The 24,042-nt window shown below is 37.8% G+C and overlaps 2 protein-coding genes across 3 annotated transcripts in view; one reads left to right on the forward strand and one right to left on the reverse strand.

The window, feature by feature from the left end:
* Positions 1–2,180, forward strand: part of Tm6sf1 (transmembrane 6 superfamily member 1) — a 25,674-nt gene extending 23,494 nt beyond the window's left edge. For both annotated transcript variants that reach the window (XM_031387196.1, XM_031387195.1), the window contains one exon: positions 1,353–2,180. In XM_031387196.1, the coding sequence (XP_031243056.1) occupies positions 1,353–1,440 (88 nt within the window). In that variant the 3' untranslated portion in view covers positions 1,441–2,180. The remainder of the gene's footprint in view (positions 1–1,352) is intronic.
* Positions 1–24,042, reverse strand: part of Hdgfl3 (HDGF like 3) — a 55,672-nt gene that overhangs the window by 801 nt on the left and 30,829 nt on the right. The window contains exons 2-6 of the mRNA XM_031387198.1: positions 23,635–23,711; positions 18,186–18,324; positions 17,574–17,729; positions 11,657–11,803; positions 1–4,198 (exon numbers count right to left, since the gene is read on the reverse strand). The exon at positions 1–4,198 is cut by the window's left edge and continues 801 nt beyond it. Of these exons, the coding sequence (XP_031243058.1) occupies positions 4,193–4,198; positions 11,657–11,803; positions 17,574–17,729; positions 18,186–18,324; positions 23,635–23,711 (525 nt within the window). The 3' untranslated portion in view covers positions 1–4,192. The remainder of the gene's footprint in view (positions 4,199–11,656; positions 11,804–17,573; positions 17,730–18,185; positions 18,325–23,634; positions 23,712–24,042) is intronic.

A 24,042-nucleotide genomic window follows, 5' to 3' on the forward strand; every position in this document is an offset into this window, starting at 1 on the left:
CAAGGTCACATCAAATGCCAAGTAGCACTTTTAGTTGTTAGCACTTAGTCCTCTCAATTGATTACATATGGAAGGACATATAAAGTAACAATACATTAAAAACACATTCTCTAGGGAGTCATTGTTACTTCTGTCTCTTTAAATTGCAGGATCCATTATCTTTGTTCTTTGATCATAGTATACCAATAACTTGCCATTTAACTACATTTAAATCCTTAGTCTTTATTTCTGTGTATCTTGAATTTCAGGCAAACATAACAGTGCTGACTTGGGGTTTGCACTTTATAATAACATAAGTTTTCTGAGAAAAATACTCTATCGGTTTTTAATCCTGCTATTACTTTTCTAATAGTTTTTCTCTGTGCTTATGAAAAGTACAAAAAACAAATGAGCCAAGCAAAATTCAACTGGCACATTCTGACTAGTTTATAAACTATTCCTTTTAAACAGAGGGAGGCCTTGCTGTTCTGTTCTGAAACTTCACACATGCTAACAGCCACAGTTCTAAAGTAGATTCCAATCTGATTTGGAGAGTCTGCCTGTGTATGTATTTGCCACTTTATAATCATATTGCTATCCACAGCCAAGCTATTAACAAGCTTATCTTACAACCACAGTGCTGTTAAGTTACATAAAACCAAATACACGAATGAATCAGCAATATCTGCGATGGGCTCTGAGCTCTGGCTTCTAGTGGTCGGTCTGAGGCCCTCCGTGCTTTTCTCCTAAGCAGCTCCTTATACTAACTACAGCTTAAATGTTAAAACAACTTTATTTGTAATTCAAACCCAATTTGTGAGACCCTGCTGAGTGTCTATGTAGTTAGTATTCCTAAGAGTCAAATTAGAAAGAAGAGGGTAGATTTTTCTTTTCAATTTTGTTGTTGTTGTTGAATTGAGCCAGTACTGTTTGGTATTTGACACTGGATAGGTTAAAAACACACAACGGGAATGATAAAATCACACTTTAAAATGGATATAATTTTTGAATAATTATATCAAGAACAACCTTAAATTGAGTGAAAGACTATGTATTTTTTTATTTTTTATTTTTTTTTAGTTTTTCGAGACAGGGTTTCTCTGTAGCCCTGGCTGTCCTGGAACTCACTCTGTAGACCAGGCTATCCTGGAACTCAGAAATCCACCTGCCTCTGCCTCCCAAGTGCTGAGATTAAAGGCGTGCGCCACCATTGCCCGGCGAAAGTCTATATATTAAGACTGGATTATCTTAAAGGCATTTTGCCATTAAGACAGGTTTTGAGGGCACATGGTCTGAGACACTCAGAATTCATCATTAATCCAAGTGAACAGATCTCATCCTTACTGTTTTTTGTTTTGTTTTAATGTAAACAGGCTCAGTTTTCTCACATTGGTGCCTCCCTTCATGCTAGAACTGCTTATGTCTACAGAGTCCCCGAAGAAGCAAAAATCTTTTTTGTAGCAGTAAACATAGCATATGGAGTTCTTCCTCAGCTCTTGGCCTACCGCTGTACCTACAATCCTGAGTTCTTCCTAAGAACCAAGGCAGATGAAAAGCTGGAATAAACATACCTCACACTCTCTCTGACCTGTAATGGGACTGGCGCTCCCCTTTATCCCCTTCCACACAGGAATATTCACTCCCAAGAACACACTTGCTCTGCAGCATACGTGAGTGAAACTAATGGTATGGGATGGGTATATTCTCAGTTTTGAAAGAAAATTAAAGTTGAGAAACAGCTTGTTTAAGGAAATATATCAACATTTGTCTGTGAATGTGACCATTATTTGCACATGTGTGAAAATTACAATTCTAGTGCCCACAAAAAGCATAAAAATGAAACTATTCAGAAGTAACTAACCATATTCACTATGCATAAGAAATAATTTAAAATAGCAATTTCAGGTTGGAGAAATAACTTCATATGAAATGTATGAATTGTTGACAATCTTAATATAAATGCCAGATCATCACAACATTTTTGAATTGATTCAAGTGTTTTCACAAGGGAAGCGTATTATTTATTGCTGTTTTAAAAATTGCTGTCAAAACTTCTATTGTGAATTTGAATAGCTAAGATGACACAAATCAACTTTATTTAGTTGCCTTAATGAACATTTGTTTTATTGATGGCTGGCTGATAATATTTCTCTTGTGTTTCTGTGTATATTTTCAATAAAATTATTTTTGGTGTTTATGAAGATAGACTTTATTAATTTTGAAGCATTTTATATATACATTTTCATGACAAATTTTGAACTTTTTATTTAAGAAATCTGTGCCAGGTAGTGGTAGCACACGCCTTTAATCCCAGCACTTGGGATTCAGAGACAGGCTGATCTCTGAGTTCAAGGCCAGCCTGGTCTACAGAGCGAGTTCCAGGACAACCAAGGCTACACATAGAAACCCTGTCTCAAACAAACAAACAAACAAACAAAAAACCAAAAAAAATTGTTATATGTTCCAATTTAAAATGTTATCTATATTCTCCATGTTTTGCATGACAATGAAGAGATCTTTTGACAAATTTCATTATTTTAAAATAAAATATTTAAAATTAAAAAGTACCTTTTAAAGAAAAAAACCTGACCTGACAGCCTGTCTCTTAATGACTTTTCCATACTTGGAACTGTGTGAGTACAATAGGGGAACCACTGCTTGCTAAATGACAGGAGTAAACCTGAAGGACAGTAATGTCCTGATGGGAGGGATAAGTACACTGGTGCACCCAGAGCCCTGCATCACCTCCATCATCACAATGACACTGGGCTTTTAGGTCTTCTTCTATTTTCTCTTCATGTTCATTAGTTCTTCAACAATGTAAGACTACCAAAAGCAAATGGGATGCACATAGGGCTGTGTGTAAAGGCAGGGTCCACTGAGCTGGAGCTGTCTTAGACGTGCAGACAGATCCTAACTGCTACTCCCTCCTGTCCCTCTCAGGGTTTTCAATTAACCTAATATCCAGAATATTTAAAAAGGAAAATGATAGAAAAAATAAAAGTTTCACCTGCACTTAATTCTAATGTCAATTTGCTGTCAATCTTTGCTATAATACAGGAATTACATTAATACTTCACATTACACATATGAAGCCAAATAACACTAACTCAGCTGTTTACAACCTCAAACCTTACTCCCAGTACACATTCCAATAAATTTATTCTGTAAAAACAGTACATTTTTTTTTCTTGATTTTTTTTTTTTACAGTAAACTTTTCAGCTACAAACCTCAAACATACACAAAAGATCTTCCAAGGACAAGCATAGCAGGGTTGATGAAACCCAAACTGACTAATAAGTTCTCACAGTATAAGCTGGCATAAAAATAAATAAGACTCTATTATCACAAGAGCGACAATAATGTACACATAATAATGGTTGGTGGATGAACGCTAACTACTCTAATCCTAGTTCTAAAAGAAAAGTTGATTTTAAAAGTCTATATTCAAGAGTCAATGCTTTGTTTTCCCATAGTGCTCCTGCAGATCTCTGCTTTCGAGTGTAATGTGACCATCTTGAGTGATTGGCTCAAATCATATTGGCTTTGGGAAAAAAATAAATCCTTGCTTTATTTTGGTATGACACAAAAAGACTCACTAAGTTCACATATAAACTCAGTTTGTGTACATAGGAACATGAGTTTTGAGAAGTATTTAAGTTTCAACTAGCTATTTCTAATACAGAATAGGTATTGTACAATATGGTTAAACTTTACACATGGCCTTAAAACTGAAAGATGACTCTAATTTCATCTCCAATATACCAACAGTATGTATATAGGAGTTGGTTCTTGGGTTCTGCTCAAAAGAAAATCCCATCCTGAAGAATTATGTTGAGTAGTCATCTAAAAATACGAATGACTAGTTAGCTGAGTATTTGATGATGGTGAGTAGAGGCAGGGAGCTGATGATGCGGACTGCCTTGAAAAGGAGCCTAGACTCGGAGAAGTCTGCAAAATCTTGATCATTCTTAGTGATTAAGGGCAACTTCATGCAACCAAATAACATAAAATTAAGTCAAGAACCTTAAAAAGGTTAAAATGTCTCTTTTTCCTTCAACAGAACAGAGAGGAATGTGAATAATGCACACACATACTGAGGCTCTGTCAGTGACAACAAAGACTGTTGGTTCATATCAAATCCAAGAATCAGACAATCAAACAGTTAACCTTCTTGTGGTTTCTCTCAATATGCAGCATTCATTATGGTAGTTAGGTCTGTAAAAAAAAAAAGCAAATAAAAGAAGCCTTAGATGAGCTAGGACACTGAGAAGGGAAGCTAGCCACCCTGTGGTCTCTGCGGTCTGCACCTGCAGCACCGCAGCAGCAATACTTAGCAAAACAGCCTCAGAGGCTTTGCTTCTTATCAACTAAGAAGTTACACGCTATTGTTAGTGTTCTGTAAAAAAAAAAAAAAAACAAACAAACAAACAAAAAAAAACCAAACAAACAAACCCCAAGGAGGAACCTTTGTCTCCTCTCCAGTGGAGAAGCTATGGCAGTGGCACATGCTGTACCACACAAGGAGGCATGAACTGCTGGTGTCTGCCATGCTACTAAGGTAGAGGTGATCTGTGCTGTAGGTCTGGACTGTCTGACAAGAGGTGAGCAGTATGAGCTGAAAGCCCTTTGGGTGCACTCAGACTGTCCTTCACAATACTTGCCACTGTAGTTACTTGGGCCACACATGGCACAACAAAGTACAAAAGTTAACAACTTCAGTTTGTCTAGTCTCTGACTTTGTGCTTTTTAAGGGGGGGAAAAACAGATGAAACAAAGAAAGTCCAGATTTTCTTTAAAACTTATATGGCATACATGTGACAAAGATAAAATATTCCCGTTTCATAAAAATTAAGATTATTTTATCCCTTTTAAATATATGTGTCTATTTGTGTGCGCACGGTGTGTGTGTGTTTATGCACATGATACAGTGCACATATAAAGGTTAGATCACAACTTACTGGAGTAGGTCCTCTCTTATCATGTGGACTCTGGGATCAAGACTTAGATCGTTAGGCTTGGGGTAAGTCACTTTATCCACTGGGCCATCTTATAAACCCAAGAATTACATTTAAATTTAGATTTTTCTTTAAATTATGTCAGGTTCTATTTCCCCAAAGAGATGTTATTTTTGTTTTCTGTGTCATTAACCTAAATATATTAACCACTTCTAGTTCTCATGAGATGAACAAAAAAGGGAACTCAGGCCCCAAATATTTCCCTCCTAAAGCAGCTTATCATAAGCAAAGCCTGTTATACTTACCCTATCAAATCACATAGGATCTTCACAAAGAGAAAAGGTATCAAGCTTACCATTCCCCAAACAAGGAGACTAGTGGATATTTTAACTTTTAAAGGCATATTACAGCCTTAGAACCTGAAAAACGTAATGCCCGGTAACTGTTTATCAGTAAATGAAACACTAAACATAGGATTATACTCACAGATACTATGGAGGACTCTTCCCTTGGGAGGAGGAACATATCCAAGTAATGAAAATTTGTTAATCAAAGAAACCTTTAAAGGTATATTTTATTAATATTACATGGAAGGCAAAAAATCCTTGGTTTACCGTGGCAGAAAATTCATTTAACAGCTCAATTCATATTAAAGAGTAGCTTAAAGCAGATCCAACAGTAGTCTAGAGTACTGTCCATGGACTGAGGAGATGGTAGCACCAACGTGGCCACTTTAAGAGCAGCACACCTCTTTGTATTAAATGAAGTGCTGTCAAATGGGTTCTTGTGGGGCAACTGCAGAGTTTATGACTTATAATGACTGCTATAACCACTATGATCACGTGTATTTTCAATTCATAATGGTACCTATAGACTGGACATAGAATTCTGGGTATCGGCTAGGCCTGATGCTTCCTTGACCTAAAAGCCAATAGGGTGGTCATGTTCTGTGGTCACCTTTTGAGCCTTGTATGCCTATGTTGGCTGACATTTGGAGCATCCCATCAGAGTCTACCTTGAGGTATTTTAATGAGAGACACAGTGAAAGAGGCTTTAGGGGACAGCAAAGCTAATGGATACCCAAAACATGGCAGGCAGAAGCCAAAAAGACTTTTTTCATATATACCATTTTTATATGAAAAAAGTTGGTATTATGATTTGGATATTTGGTGAGTTGAGCAGTGAGGTGCAAATCAAAATTACAGTAAGATCTCATCTCATGCCAGCAGGAATAGCTATACATCATCAAGAAAACAAACATTAAATGCTAGGAGGATATAGGTGGCAACTGGAAGCCTACCACTGTTGGGGAAGCAAATTAGCATAGCTAGTATGGAGGACCTAACAGACTGAACTAAGGGCTGGGGCACAGCGCTGCAACAAAGTGCTTGCTGCTCAAGGGTGAAGACCTGAATTCAGATCCCTAGCACAGCACCTATGGAAAGCTGGGTAATACCAGGACTTGTAAGAGGAAAGCAGAGATGGGGGAGGCACTAGCCAGGTCTTCTTTTTTTTAAGTGGAGAATGATAGATGATTTTCAATGTTGCCCTCTGACATATACATGCACAGACATGCATACAAATTTTAGAAAAATCAATAATAAGACAGAATTATTACAGTTCATGTATACCAATCCTGAATATGTATATACAAAGAACCAAAGGAAGCATACAGTAGAGGTATATGTACACCCATATCTATTGTAGCACTTACAATAGGAGCCCAGTTATGGAATTAGGCTGGGTGCCTATGAAAGAAGAAAGAAAACACGACGTACAGAGATAGACAGACAGACAAACAGACAGACACAAACAGACACACACAGACATACACATTCCCTTTACTCAGTCAAAAGGAACTATGGTGTTTGAAGAAAAATTATTAGAACTAGAGAACATTGTGTTAAAACATATAAACAAGACTTTGAAAGACAAATAAGGCTTGTTTTCTCTCATATACAGATTCTAGATTGGAAACAGGAAAGAGATAAACAGGAGGTGGGAGTGGATAAGGACCAGGATAAATAAGGGTGTGTGTGTGTGTGTGTGTGTGTGTGTGTGTAGTTATTAAGTTATACACTGATAAAAACTTTACTATTGGACACTTAGTAAAAAATAAAGTGACTTACTAATTCATAGGAAAAAATATATTATTTGTTGGCAGTGATAAAGTTTGATGAAGTGAAAATTATAAATTTAAATCCACCATGTGACAGATTCTTGACATTTAAAGACTTCTAAAAAGACAGTGAAATTTAGAAACATGATTAAAATATAATAAAATACACCATTACAAAAAGTAGTAAACTACAATGAAGTAACAACGTAAAGAAGTAGTAAGCCGTTGTTTGCAAACAAGTAAAAGCTATCTGAAGTGTCAAGTAGTCTAAGAGACTTTACTGAACCAAAACATAAAAAGTTCAGATTCTGTCCTTGTTACACCAGCTCTCACCCTGACACAGCCTAGAATTATCTGAGGGTCTCAACTGAGGGACTACCCAGATCAGGTTATCTAGGGCCATGTTTGGGAGCAACTGTCTTGGACTGATGATTGATGTGGTAGAGCCCAGCGCATTGCGTCCAGTGCCATCTCTACGCAGGTGGTCCTGGGATATATAAGGAAGGTAGCTGACTACGAACCGCTGGGAAAGCCAATGAGTGAGCCAGCAAACAACATTCCACTGTGGATTCCTCTTCAAGTTCCTGCCTTGCTTGAGTTTCTGCGGTGGCATCCCTCAATAATGGACTGTGACCTGCAATGTAAGTAAAATAAACCCTCTCCTCCTCAAGGTGTTTTTGGTCAGTGTTTTGTCACAGCAACAGAAGGAAACTAGACAAGTTCTTAATGCAATGACCTTTAAGATACTACTATACACAAGAACTAAAAGGGCTAGAGATGGGGAATAAAGAAGTCATCTTCATACGCAGCTGACAGTCCTGAAAGTTTCACCAGAGAATCCTCAGACCACATAAACAAAGGATCAAGATACAAAGACCACATACAGACATCAGACACTCGCTATACACTGAGAATGAGTATGCTGAGAACCAGAGAAAACATCTCATTGTAAAAGAAAGTAAAATGCCCAGAAATAAATCTAACCAAGGAAGTTGAAGACCTCCATGACAGAAACTGAAGACACTGAAGAAAGACTGGAAAGCAAGGGATGGAGGGGTCCCATGATTATGGATGGGAAGGATCAATATTTGATCAAAAATACCTTATACGTATGTATGAAATTCTCAATAATTTTTTTAACCTAAAAAAAAAAAGCGAAGAAAAACACAGGCAAAGTATTTCAAGACATAAGCACAGGCAAGGACTTTCTAAAGGCTTGGCAGCATAAGAAATGATCCCAAGGATTGACAAACAGGCTTATATAGAATTAAAAAGCTCCTGTTAAGATAAAGGAAAAAGATGAAGGAGGTAGAGAGATAATCTATCGTGTGTTGTGGGGAACAACCTTTGCCAACTCTACATTTCCCAGGGAATTAGTATCTAGAATGTATGACAAACTGCAAAAAACTGAACACTAAGAAATTCAATTAATAAACATATTTTGGATTCTATAGCTAGCTACTCTCCCCCACCCTCCCACCCCCACCCCCAGCCCCACTCCTTGGCCTCAACCTCCTTTACTGCACCAAGGTGAGCTGAACTCTCTGCACACTCTGTGCCTGTACAACAACTCACTGCCTGGAGCAAACCCCACCCATTCCCACTGCTTACTTCAGACGCATGCCCTGCACGCCCGCTAGCCCTGAGAGCTCAATAATTATCCTCATTTCCTAAGTCTGGTCATGCCTACTTTTGTAAGAGACTACTCAAAACCTTGTCCTTTCCTGCAAAACCTCAAAACTCTTTCCTGCACTCCCTCAAGCCATGGCCTTGTTTCCTTGGAAAACAAGCAATCACACAACAAGTTTTTATAAGCTTGTATCCCAAGCAAGCATCCACATATCTGCACTTCTGCCCTAATACTGCCTCGTGATATGTACTCATCTCATGCTTCTCTGCTTTCTAAAGGTCATGGCACCATTAACGTTTTGTTTTGATAAATCATATATTGAATCATTTTAGAGATTTGTGCATCATGAAAACAGAAGCCCTTTGACATTCTATCCAGCTCATGACTACTAAGTATTTAAAGTAAGTTTAACATCAGGCCATTAGCTTTATGAAGTATCATTACTCTTTAGAAAGCTACTATAATTTAGGGTGGGTGAGTAATTGACAAAGGGAATCCAGGAAAACCCAGATAGAAACTCATGATGTGTAACAGATAATCTCACTAAGACAGCTGACATGATTATGCTTAAAGACAGAAACTGCTAACCACAGAAAGAAATGTGAAGAGCTGAGTATAATAAAGTTAACAAAGTATTTTTTTAAAAGCAAAACAAAGTGAACAGATAAGACACAAACATTAAAGACTATCCTACAGAGTAAGTGAAGTCCTATAAACCAGTAAGAAAATAGTCTAATGGGAAAATAGGTGAACACCCTGGAACTGCGTATCATGAAGAAGAAACATGGCTAGTTGATAGAAAAAAAGCACAACAACTTGACCTCATCATTGATCATACTGCATTATAATTCATACCACAATGACTACTACTTTACACCAATATACTGTCAAAAATAAAAATCAGATAATACCAACTTAACCACAGAGGCTTTAATATGGCATAAACTGTCCAACTCTTCCATAAAGTAACTTGATAAGGTTGAAAGCCATCATCAGTTCTAGTTACATACCTAAAAAATTTGAGCATGTACAGTAGGAGAAAAAATGCTTATAACAATACTGTCCAAAGCTGGAAATAGGCTAGATACCCATTAATAGTAGACTGAATAAACTGTGGCATATATATGTCATATAAATGGAAACATTGAAAACTGAGTAAGGCCTGGCAAGATGGCACTTTCTGCTAAGTCTAAGGCCTGAGCTGGATCCCCAGGACTAATGTGAAGAGTATGGCTTCTCAAAAGGTGTCCTGGGACCTCCATGAGTGGACCACTGCACGCTGTGACAGGCCTCACCCCAAGAAATAACTTTTTAAAAAATTAACCAAATAAATAAACTTTAGAAGCACAGTGGTGAGTAAATGTCATCATTAAAAAATACTCATTAACAAGACAAACTGAACAATGTTGATAGGACTGATTTGGGAACTTTTAAGGAAGTGCACTTAGACAGATGGAAGGAGAGCTCTAGGAGCCTGAGGGAAGAAGAAGAGAATGGTGGCTGGGGAGAAAAGTCAGAACAAACTGTCTAATGCTATCAAATGCTGCAAGAAGACAGGCCAAGTGTGGTGATGCACCCTGCAGACCCAGCACTTGGGAGGGTGAAAGCATGGGGCTATGAATTTGAGGCCAGCCTGAGCTACACAGTGAGGCAGACAGAGTAATACAGCAAGACCCTGTCTCAAAACCTGAGAGGAGGGAAGAGGAGGAAGTTGAGGAAGGCTAGCCTGAGTGACAGGAGTAAGACAACAACTGAAACCATGCTTCAAGAGTAATAACAGGTTAACTAAGATGAAGGAAGAAAAAGCTGAGAGGCACGGGACTGATATAAACAGGTAAGAACAGACACACACACAGAGCCCAGCACAGAGTAACACGGTACCTGGTTGGTGGCACCACTCATCCACTCATTCCATCACTGTAAGCAAGAGTCAATCCTTAGGCCAGCACTCTGCTCAAGTGCTCAGCCTTCAAGGGTCATTATTTGAAGATGAGGAGTGTACACAGAAGAAATGCTATGGGAAATGCCTATGTGCGCAAATGACCTTTACTACACTTTCTGAATGTAGACCTGCCTATAAATGCCAAAGCCAACAGAAGTTAACAAGAGTCAAGGTAAATAAATCTGTTCCTACGGGAATTTTAAATATCAGTGCTCAAACATAGCTTGAACATTTCTACTCTTGTAGGTGTAATGTTTTGTGCACTATGTAAGTTTTACCGTTGTTATTCAAGTGCCTATTTCTCTGCCCTCATATCTTGTTTCAATCTGGACATGGCATTGTAATGCTTATATCAAGAATTTCCTGGGTAAACAGTTCTTACCATTTATTCTCTGCCTTGTCAACAAATGCTGATCACCCAATGTCTGGGCAGAATAAAGAATAGGGTGGGACATCTGCCAGCAAAGGGTGGGGGGACAAGATCAGCAGCAAGATAGAGGAATCGGAGCCATAAAGAAGGGGTCTGAAAGCCAGATTAGCATAGGAGGTAAAGATAATCATTTAATCGCTCAGCTATTAAAATACAGTTTTGAATAAATCTTGTTTCTTCTGTGTGGTTATTAGGGAATAGCATAAGGTAAAGAAATATAGCTGCCTTATTAATTAATTATTTATATTTATATTAAGGATACTTCATTTACATATTCTATTTTGGACATGCCATTGACTTTGTAATAGAAGAAACAGAACTTAAATTTCATAGTATTAATAATTTGTAACCTACTAAAAATATAGTTACTAATGTAGTTTGAAAAAATAATATTCAGAGCCCGAATTTTCCAAGACAGTATACTCTCCACATGGCTCTCTTTTGTCCTCAGATTGTAAACATCTAACCACTCATTCAGGCTTTGTGAATGAATACCAAGCTGAATGGTTACTAAGGCTAAGCCATGGACACTGATCCAGAGTGAAATGTCTTCTAAGAGGCCAACAGGAGATAAGGAAATCATGAGCACATCCTCACCCCTTCACCGGCCTTCTGCAAGTCTGAAGTCGTGTTTCTTGTGTCATTGCCAGCATCTCCACCCTCAGAGCTGCTTTTGTTCTCCTCTTCTTTGCAGTCTTTATCATCTTCATCTCCTGGAGATTTCCGGGACTGTTTAGAAGACTTCTAAACATATTTAGACAAGTTAAGAATTAGAGTCAAAAGTAGAGCTCCAAATGCACAAATGTTAAGTAAAGAGGTGCACAAGGAGCTGTTGGCATGTAGTCTGTGTGGCTTGACACAGCACATATAGAGAACATGCATTGTGCCAAGGCTAGGCTAGGTGATGAGGGACACATCATTCTACTCCTCTGGGCCTCTAATAGCTAGCTAGAAAGGAAGCATATGTGGGATAGACAACTCCCAAGTTCTTGTAAGAAGTGTGATATTAAAAACTAGACTACACAGATACCCACAACAGGACTGAATACACTGGGTGAGTACCTACTACCCTGGGAGACATGAGAACTGGGAGACATGCTCAAAATCATCATGTCCTTCTCTGTCACATTATAGTAATTGAAACCAAGGTTTAGAGAAATGAGGTGAACTTTCCAAGACAACACATGACATTCAAGGTAGAATCCTTGCAGCAGTATGGCTAAGAGTATAAGAACCTGGACAAAGCTTTTGTATCACAGCACAACACAAACAAGTTAATCTTTAAACTATGGGTAATTATTTAAACACTAAGTCTATGCTGGAAAACCAGTCTATGTTCTTTGTCATCTTGCATTTGAAATCAAACTATAGCTTGCAGTAAAAGTCTCCTGGCAGAATAGTTAGAAAAAGATGTCTCCAATTTTATGTCTTATTTATAATGATGAAATGTAAGATTTTCTTACATTTCCTTTTAAAATATTTTTTTTAACTTTTTAGAAAGATTTATTTATTTTATGTATATAAGTACACTTTAGCTGTCTTCAGACACACCAGAAGAGGGCACTGGATCCCATTACAGATGGTTGTGAGTCACCATGTGGTTCCTGGGAATTGAACTCAAGATCTCTGGAAGAGCAGTCAGTGCTCTTAACCACTGAGCCATCTCTCTCCAGCCCTGAATTTTTATAATTAAATTTATTTACTGTGTATGAGGATGTATTTGTGTGGGTGTATGCACCTGCCATGGCATGTGTGGAAGTTAGAGCATAACCTATGGGAGTTAACTCTGTCCTCCAATCGAGTGGTTCCTGAGTCTAACTGAGGTCATCAGGCTTGGTAGCAAGTGACTTCACCCACTAAGTCACCTTGATGACTGCTATTAAGTGTTTTTGTTTGTTTGTTTGTTTTAAGTCAAAAATGAGTTTAATTCCAAGCATATAACAATGACTAATGATTTGTGTGAATGACCACTAGGTAGAAAAACTAGACAGTCTGTTCTAGTGTAGTCCCTTTAACATTTTTTTGCCTTTTCACCTGTCAAATTCATTTTTCTCTTAAAATTTGAGGGCTGGGATTAGAGCTCAGTTAGTAGTGCTTGCCTAGCATGCAGGAAACTCTGGGTTTGATTCTGTAGCATTATTTATACTGGGCATGAGGGTGCATGTCTGTAACCCCAGCCCTCAGGAGATAGAGGAAGGAGGATCACAAGTTCAAGGGCAACCTTGGACTATATAATGGGTTTGAGACCAACCTGGGCTATATGCAACCATTTCTCTAGGGAAAGAAGTAAAAAGGAGACAGGGAACTTTAAAGAAATTAATCTTCAAATATTTTGCAAACAAAAACTAAGGTAAATGGACTCAACCAAATCATTTTTTGGCCTTCTAGAGATGAATTACTAAATTTGAGCCCCCTGATACAATCAGATTTTAAATATTATAGTATTTTGTTTGTGCATATGTGTGTGTGTGCAGGTGTGGGATAAGCAGTTATGAGCAGCCTGATGTTAGTAATGAGAAGCCAAGTCTGGTCCTCTACAAACAGCAAGTGCTTTTAATTTCTGAGTCACCTCTCCAACCCCTTACCTACACAATCATTTCTTTTTGGGTCTTTATGTTGCTGGGTTTTTGGTTTCTTTTTTAATGCAAAGATGGGCTGAAGAGATAGCTCAGTGATTAAAAGAGCTTACTTGCAGAGAACATGGGTTCAATTCCCAGAACTGTCATGATGGCTCATAACTATTTATGACTCCAGTTCCAGGGGATCTATAGCCCCATCCTGGTCTCTGCAGGCAATGCACACATGTATTGTACATACATACATGCAGTTGACACACACACATATTTAAATAAATTTAAAATATATAAATAAATGTAAAATACAAAGGGAAAGATCATCCCGTTACATGACAGAACACATTATAATGCTTCTATTTTACTTAACTAAAACTACAAACCACACTCAAAATGTTAGTTTAAGATGTTATTACTGCCAGGCAGTGGTGGCGCATACCTTTAATCCCAGCACTTGGGAGGCAGAGGCAGGTGAATTTCTGAGTTTGAGGCCAGCCTGATCTACAGAGTGAGTTCCAGGACAGCCAGGGATACACAGAGAAACCCTGTCTCAACCTGTTCCCCCAACCCCCCTCCAAAACCAACCCAAAATGTTATTACTTTTAACTTTTAGATTAAAAAAATTTCTTAACAAAGTTTGGAGCATGGTCAGTTAAAGATCCCATATGATGATATAATGGTAACGTTTTCATTTTAGTAACTATCATGTAACAGTTGAAATGTGCTAACTGCATTATCCAGTAACCTCAAATAATAGTCCTGATCCACCACTCTCAGCCTGACATACATCACGAGATATGTTTGTGTGTACATATATATCCTGTGCAAGGTGTTTGCGAATAACACTGAGTTTATGCTTCTCAGCACTTGGCATGAATACAAACACCAAGTTTTGATACCAATGGGAACTAGGGCATCACTGTACTTCCACTGATGGGTAACAATATTTAGTATCTTAGCAGGAAGTCTAGCAGCCAAGCTAGCTTTCTAAATCTCTTCAGATCATAATCCCTATATGTTTGTTTGAAATGGGTGTTTATCATCTATTTTATTAGTGTGGCACTGTATTGGGTTTATGTGTAATTGTTACTTTGTTAACTAAAATGCTTGCTCTTTTAGCATCTTTACTAGTCATTTGTTTTAAGAATTTGATAAGCCTTAACTGTAAATCATTTGCATACAAATACTTTTAATCTATACTTTTCAGTATCTGCTAGTGCTTAATATGAATCAGCTATAACTTTACTTAAAAGATATATAATTTTCTTCTGATCTGTTGTACTTTGGCTTTTGGTTATTGAAGTTTTTTCCCTCACAGGTAAATGAAATTAGGTAAACAGAGGAGACATAAGATAATCCTTTACCTAACTGGGATGTTGCAAAAGGTTTATTGACATTAATTTTTAAGTGCAAAGGGAAACTATTCAACTTTAAGAGAAATTCAACACATGCAACAAAAAGAAAACAGTGTGAATCCAGAAAAAGTACCAGGGTCACAGCAGGAAGTAGTTTCTCCAAGTGTTATTCCCATGTCAGTGCACTTAGAAACTAGATTCCCCGTTCTTTCCTACAAGTTTTCAATTAGCAGTGTGGGGGCCTTAAGGCATGTCAACAGCAGTTCACAGAATTCTGATACACAACGAGATACTATGTGATACTATGTGATACTGACAGTAAAAAGCCAGAGTTCTGACTTGCTTCTGGGCCCATACCTATAACCACATCATTTGGGAGTTTAAGGCAAGAAGACTACCATGAGTTCAAGGCTAGTCTGGAATATAAACTGTGTTCCAGGCTAGCCTGGATTACAAAGATTGTTCCTCTACAAGGATAAAAAAAAAAAGACAAAACCAAAAACCAAAACAACAACAACAACAAAAACCAACCCTTCCTCCATTCTAAAATACAAATTTATAAAAAAAGTTAAAATTCTGGGTTAAGCTGTAGCTCAAGTGGTAGAATATTTGCCTAGCACTATGCAAAACACCAATAGCAAAAAATTAAACAGTTCTTAAGTGATTGTGAAGCTGAAATTAAATATTTGTAATTTTATTCAATTAAAATTAAACAATCATTTTAAACAGATAAACTTTAGCCCTCACCTTTACTGCTGTAAAGTGTTAATTCCTAATGTCCTAACTATGATTCTTGGTACTGTTGATCTTTGAAACATGTAATGAAATAATGACATTTAAAGGTCACATGTTCACTGTTAAAAGTCTATAAACCTATGTAGCTTTTACATAATCTAGGGTTGCAAACACATTTCATAGAAGCTCAGCAGGCAGTCAATTAAATAAAAATAACTCAAATGGATGTTTAAGTGAAACCCAAAATGCTAAAAGAAATTCAGTCTAAAAATAAATGCAATGGAAGAAACCGTTTGAGAGGGATTTTTTTTAAAAAAAAAAAAAAACATTTATAAACTTTATCCCCATCAAAAGCATTCATGTTTGTTTGTTTGCTTATTGTGGTATATGTGTATATGCATATGTGTGTTCAACTCCTTCTCTACCCCTCCCACTACTTTCCCCTGACAACTCTGCATGTGCCTGGGCTTTTTTTAAAAATTTAACTTAATACCCACCGTGTCCATTTAGCCGCCTGTATATTCATGGCTGTTGGGCTATCTACCAGAACATAGATACTCTCAAAGGGCCTGAATCTACCTCATAATTTTAGATGGGGTCTCTCAATGAATCTGGCGTTCTCTGAGTGAGCTGACCAGCAACCCCTTTCTAGGGATCATCTTGTTTCACTACCCACCCAGCTTAAGAGTTACAGTCACGTGGGCCGGGACTTTAGGTGGGTACTAGGTTATCTAAACTTGGTCTTCATGCTTGTGTAGGAAACACCTTACCCACCTGAACAAACTCTCCAGCCCCAGCCATCATGTTTGTAATCAATAAGGTACACAGAGAATAACACAATTAGGAACATAGGAAATGCATATAATTTCATCTGTATGTTAGCAAGGTGGATTTTAAAGATTGCCAAAATCTGAATAGTCTGAGAAGCTTTTGGTACTTGTTTTCTCAGATGATTTCTAGATATATCCAGTCACTAAATACAAGAATACTTCTAAATAGAAGTAATTTCTTCAAGCATTTGGTTTTCAAGAATCCATTTATCTCACTTTTAGTGTCTATGGGACAGTTTCACAAATGTGGTTTTTTTTTTTGATTGCATATTTGAAATACTGTATAACAGACCTAGTCTTTTCTTTTATAAATTACCATGTCACTGCTGCTACACTTGGAAGAAAATCCAAACTCATCGACACAGCTTAAAAGTCTGCCCTATGCAGCATTTGCCTGTCTCTTTACTCAGGATCTGGGCATGCCTGCGCTGGGTTTAGGTGCATGTCAGACCTTTGCCTTCTCAGGTTTCCTGCTTCATTCCTTTCCCTCTGCCACAGATGGTTCTTCTCCTTCACCCTTCTTTCAAGTCTTTAGCATAAGCTGCGTCTTTGCAGAAAGGTCTAGCCACTTTTCTAGTATGTGTTTTCTTGACCTCATTTTCTTCCTTCAGAACCCCTTTCACAATTTACATTTATTTATCACCTTGTTATTGTCTCCCCTCTCCCTTTTTATGGAGTTGAGTTTCCTTACTCCTACACAACCAGTTCAATTCAGTGTGTGGCTCATCCTATATGCTTAACCCTCCCCCTTCAACTAAGCATGTACTTTCAGGGCAAGTCAACCTTGAGGAGAAGTCGGAAGTGACTCCCTTACTACATCACTGTTTTTGGCTTTCTCCCTCTGGTATGCTACTGCCTCTAAAGTTTGTAGTATGTGTGTTGGGGTCGGGGGGGTCAGGGAGTGGTGCTGAATGATATGTTCTAGGCAAGTACTTTGCCAGAGAGCTATACCTCCCACCCAATCTGAACGCTTCAGTGTGTATGCAGGACACAGCAACAGTAGGAGGGGGTTTTCAGTGACCTTTGACGTGTAGGACTTTTTCCGTTTTGAGCCTCCTTTTTCATTCTTTCTTTTGCCTTTTCCATCTTCTACTCTATCACCTTCTTCCTCACTGCTTGCATCTGCAGTATTTCCACCTTCTCCCTCAGTTTCTGAAGAGCTCTGTTGCTGAATTGTCTAAGGAAAAAAAATTAGCCAATTACATTTTTAAAAAAAGAGCAGGAACACAAACTGGAAAAAAATAACTATGTTTTAATTTCAAAGACGTTGGACTACTTTTAACATTTTCAAAATAAAGGACTATGAGAGCCAGGCACAGTGGCACATATATCTAATTTCAGCAACCAGGGAGGTTGAGGTAGGAGGGCTGCTTGGAGCCAAGATAGTGAAGCTAACCTTAGCAGCATGTGTAATCCTGATTCAATTAGTGACTCAAGTGGCTGCCAAAGTCAGTTTTTCAATGTCCACTTAACTCAGGCTCTTCTGGGCAAGAGCTAGTACTTAATCAAAGAAGAACTCTGCCCTCAAATGAATGGAAGGTTAGTACTAACATGAAGGACACTTTACAAAGGTGCATAAGAATTAAAAGCAAAGGATGAGACACAACAAAGAGACCGTGATGCAAACTATTACCTGGTACCCAGTAAATTTCACTCCTGGATTATTTTCAATTTCCCATAATCCTTCATTAAATCCTTTCCGTTTGTTTGACTTTCCAAACTTGTCTTTGTATTCCTTATATGGGAAAAGGTCTTTAGGACCTAGAAATGCACTGCAGGGATAGATAGAAATAGAACTGACATGCTGATCTTCAAATACAAGGTATTCTAAATATCAGGATCAAATGTGATGTCAGAGCACATTACAATAAACATATTTAAAGTACACATAAGCCCTGTGGGTTGAGCACATATCACAAGATGCTTTAGAAACATATTTCAAGGCAATAAAAATGGGTATCTGAGTGTGTAAGCCACCAACTCTGGATTGTCCTATTTTGACTTTACATTATATACACTATGTTTGCTTGACACTGATTCCTAGTTACACAAGTATAATAACTAAAGCTATTTACTTTGATTGCTTCTATCATCATTTAAACTAGTATCTATGTTAATCTTACTGTAAATAAGGGTTTGTGGGATTTATAGTAAGAAGTTAAATATTGGGATAAAAATTATTTAATTCTGTATAGTACTTTATAGAATAGTTAGCCAGTATTATTTCTGTAAATTGGGCATCAATGGGGGTAGGGGAGAACAAACCAGAAATATACAGAATTATATCTAATTTAAATCTTACACTAAATTGATTGTAAACATTAAAAAGTAGTCAAAATTCTGTAGCTAACACATGGCTGCACTCTAAACAGTCTGTAGCGCTGTTATTTGTGATCTAAGTCTAGTCAGTGAAGCTACTGAGGCTCACTTTGGCTGACACTCTGGAGACTTATATTTTAAACTAAGATTTATGTATCTATTAATTTAACGAATACTAATCAAACCCCTATGGTGTGACAGGCATTGTTGCAGTTGTTCTGGAATTCCACAGAGAATAAGGCACAGCCATTGCTGCCTTCATGAAAAAGTATATAGGTGCTAAGAGGTTAAGATGGTAAACAAAGCAAGTACTTTGTGTATTAAGAGAGGAAGGATGGGGGCTGGTGAGATGGCTCAGTGGGGAAGAGCACTGACTGTTCTCCAGAAGGTCATGAGTTCAAATCCCAGCAACCACATGGTGGCTCACAACCACCCATAATGAGATCTGACGCCCTCTTCTGGTGCTGTCTGAAGACAGCTACAGTGTACTTACATATAATAAATAAATAAATAAAAAAAAAGAGAGGAAGGATGGTATCTTAGCTTCTTCTCCTACTGCTGTGATAAAACACCCTGGGGATCCCCCCTCTGAAGAGAAGGAGAGGGGTGGAAGGAAGGATTGTGGAGGGGGTGACTGAGAGAGGGAGAGTGGGATGCAAAGTGAGTAAACAAACCAAAACCAAAACTAACAAACAAAAAAACACAACAAAAACACCCTGAAAAAAGCAAGTTAAGGAAGTAAGGACCTATTTAGCTTACAATTTAGGTCATCATCCATCATTGTAGGGGAGTCAGAGTGGCAGGGATCTGAAGCAGCTAGACACATTAAATCCAAGAGCAGAGAGTAATGAATTAATGGTCAACTCACTCCACTCATACACTTAGAATCCATTTTGGGGAATGGTCCTGTCACTGTGGGTAGGTCTTTATATCTCAACTCAATTAAGAAATGCCTGAACAGATATACCCATAAGCCAACTTAGTCTAGATAATTTCTCATTGAAACTTTCTGTGGTGATTCTAGATTGGGTCAAATTGACAATTAACTAGCCATCACAGATGGGTAGACTAGGGATGACTTTTATAATTTTAGCTATAAAGATTGGGGAAGGCATCACCAGAAAGGGAACATCTAAGAAAAGGAGTTGTAGAAAATATTTAATCCCAATACAGGCTTTCACTGTGCCTTTGACCATTCAGTTTTTAGTTAAAAGGCACACAACTTTTATTATTTACAATAAGCCTTAATCAGCACTAGAGCTGGGCAGATAATTATGCTCTATGCTACTAAAATCTACTTTCTATAGATAACCCTGAGTTATTCCTCACTATGGTTTTTTTTGTTTTGTTTTTTGTTTTGTTTTTTGTTTTTTGAGACAGGGTTTCTCTGTGTAACCCTGGCTGTCCTGAAACTCAGAAATCTGCCTGCCTCTGCCTCCCAAGTGCTGGGATTAAAGGCGTGTGCCACCACCGCCCAGCTAATTCCTTACTATGTTTTATCTTGGCTGCTCTTAACTCCAATTGACTAGCCCTCATGGTTATACTTTCTTGACTTTGAATCCTTGGAGTCTTTCTCCTCTCTCCACCTTCTTCTCTCTCCACTCATGGTCCAGAACACCAAGCCCCGCCTATCTCAATTCTGTCCAGTTACAGAGTGTAGGCATCTTTATTCACCAGTCAGAAATAACCTGGAGGCATGGTCACATAGCTTCACTTGAGTCTAAGGGCAGATTCTCTACTCTCTGGGACAGGCCTTACCCTTACCCTGGACCCTGCACTTAACATTACAATACACAGAAACATCAAACCTCACAAGTGGGTGAAGGAACCATCTGTGCTGTACCTGGGAAAGAATAATGTGTCCAAGAAACACTGAAGAGGCCAGGGGGCTAGAGTGAAATGAGTAACAGTAGACCAGTGTGGGATAAGGACAGGGAGCTAATAGTAATAGGTTGGCAACACAGCTTATTTAGGATCCTGGAGGTCACTGCAAAGGTATTCAGTGATGTGTCAACAGCATCATTTTGGCTACTGTTTTTGGAAACTAAGCAAAGATTAGGAAAGAGAATGTAAGTAAGAAGTGACAGAAGGCTACCGAAGTAAAGTAATACTGGCAACTTGGGCCAGGAGGACAATGTAGTTAGTGAAGAAATAGTCAAGTCCAGAATTCATTCTTAGGAAAGAACTTTTGACAGAGAAAGTGGATTTGAGGCTACCTCTAAGGTTTCAGAATAAGAAATAAGAAAGCTGGAGTTGTTATTTACTGAAATATGATTTTTCTTTTGGAGGGATATATTTGGGGAGAAGCTCACTGTTAGGTGTAAAATCTAAAGTCCCAGTTAAGACATTTAAATGAAGATATCAAGTAGGGAATTAGAAGATGATTCTAGAAATTTAAAAAGGCTGTGAATTAGAGATAGGAATTTAGAAATCAGCAAAAGATGACACTGAAACCTTCCAGTCAACATGTTAGCAGCAATTCATAAATTCCATCTTCTGACATGGTATAGCAATGATCTCTCACACCATCCAGTTGATTAAAAATACAACTAACATATTTATACTAAGCATGCTGATACAAACTCCTAATGCATTTAGGAAGTAGAGACAGGAGTCTGGACCCATTCTGGGCTATGGTGAGACCCTGTCTGTAAAAGAGAAGGAAGTTTTATCTAAGAATATAGCCCTGGCAGTCAATAATACTCTAGGAAGACCACACATCCAAGACTATTTGGGCAGTACAAATTGCTATTGGTGGTTTAAAAAGAGACAACACAAAGTTGAATGGATGGAGAAGGTATGGGTCCAGGAAGAGTTGGGGGACAGGAAATGAGTATGATCAAAACACAGAACCAAGAACTAATGAAAATGATTGAGTGGTAGGTATGCCAAGGTCTTGTTTGACAAGCAATATGAAAATGAGAAAAAAAGTGGACACTGTATAAGGCTAGTTCATTTTCAAGGAAACATAACAGGAATTAGTACTCTGGCTTGACTTTCTACAAGCACTGACTCTATGCAGAGAAAGTAACTGTGGGCCGAGGTACCTAATGAAGAAAAGGCACATACAAATTCTATTAGATGAAAATATAGGGCTTGGGTATAGCTTAGTTGTAAAGTTCTTGCCTGCTTGAGGACTTGCAGCTAGTCCAGCAAAACACAAACACAAACACACACACACACACACACACACACACACACACAAAACACAAGAAAACAAACAAACAAAAATAAAACAAAAGAATAACTAAGCCAAACTCAAAACAATAAAAAAAAACCCTCATAAAATGTGTATTTCCTGAAAGATTCTCACATAAGAAAAAAAAAAATCTGTCTTTAGGACTTTATCCCAGTGCTTTCAAGACCAGAATGAAGTTAGAGTGGAAGAAATTAGCAAGCTAAGATTCATGCCAAATTCTGCCAACATTCAAAAGAAAATAAATGCTATAATCATAGTGTGGTAAGACCACCATTGTCCCCAGCATCATTCTCTTTATTTCTTTATTAACAGATGACTTCTCCCTATTCCCCAGCTCCCCACAGCCCTGTGTGGCCACCTGACCAGGTTCCTGGCAATGGGATGAATGTAAGCAGAAGTGATCCATGAGCCTTTCTTGACACTTCCTTACGAGGCATTCCTTGTTTTTCACTCTTCTCTCCTTCCCTCTCCCTGGATGATGCATGTATAACTGAAGCATGTTAATTTTTAGAAACAAGCAAACGAGCTTGGGTGTGAAGGCAAGTGACTTTAACTCCAGCACATAGGAGGGAGAAACAGGGCGATCTCTGTGAGTTCAAGGTCAGCCTGGTCTACATAGTAAGACTCTAACAAACAAGTACACTAATACCAAGGACTGGTAGGGTCCAACAAAGAATACTGAGTTCTTAGCAAATCTGTCTATCCACTCTACCTGTGCTCACTTCTGTATAACTTCTGAAAGAAGGAAATACATGTCTATATTAATCTATATATTAACAGACATAATTAGAAAACCTTTAAAAGGAAGTGCATTTGTGATAAGTCTAAAATTGAAAGAGTTTAAGAGAACATAACTTTGTCCTATAAAAATGAGTTGAAGAAGCTTCTGTAAAGAGAAAATGCAGAGTCCTGAAAGGGTCCCCAGGAATGGTAAGCATACCACTCCAGGACTTTACAAGCATCCTGAAAAGAGACTGTGTGTGATAGCCAACACTTGAAACACAAACAGAAGAAAAGATGTGCTTTCAGTAATCAAAACTCTATGCAGGAAAACTTATTTTATGGCTTGAATTTGAAGCACTTCCCCTATCCTGTGTTTGGACATGCAGTCACTGATGGTGATGCTAATTTGGGAAGCTGTGATGTCTTTATGAGGTGAGGCCTGAATGATCAGCCAGTAGAAATGGATCTTTTAAGCTATGCCTATGTCTGTTCCTGTTTTGCCTTTTCTACACGTCCTAGTTCACCATGTAAAAACCCATCACCAAGTATTCTTGGGGACACAGACCCCATCATGTCTGCCCTGCTATGATGAACTGAGAAATCCTCAGAAACCATGAGGCAAAATAAACATTTTCTTCCTAATGTTGCTTCTGTTATGTATTTTGTTACAACATGCAAAAATAATAATACACTTTTCATTAGTAAAAATGTAAAGTTTGGCTACTTTTTAAATGGATATAATGGCTAACAACATATAAAATAGTATAGATCACAGTTAAGTATATAATCTAGTGTAGTCAAATTAGAGTTATTGGAAATTTAAGCTATTTTGTTAACTTACGTTTCATGGGTACCAAAAAAGAAGATAGGGTACTTGTTCGCTGGAGGCTTCACAGCTCCCTCTGGGAGTTCATCAATCTAGTAAAGATAAATTCAGTTATGAAATAATGTTGTAAACACATATAAACATTGTTTTGATAACTTACTGCTAATTTCAAAATACTATTAGTATAATAAAAATTCTAATAGTTTTTTTTCTCAAACCTAGTAAAATTATTCTAACCATCCTATTTGGCCTACTTAAAACTTAAATTGGTTATACCCATTATTATAATTTATTGAGCCCAAACTATTCATTTCTTTTGACTTAAGAGTTACTTCTGGAAATCTGTTCTAGTGAAATAAAATAACAGAGAAACAAAAACTGCACTTTTTATTAATACCTCTCAAGTTCCATCTATGATCTTTT

The sequence above is a fragment of the Mastomys coucha genome, unplaced genomic scaffold (genome assembly GCF_008632895.1).
Source record: "Mastomys coucha isolate ucsf_1 unplaced genomic scaffold, UCSF_Mcou_1 pScaffold21, whole genome shotgun sequence".
NCBI lineage: Eukaryota > Metazoa > Chordata > Mammalia > Rodentia > Muridae > Mastomys > Mastomys coucha.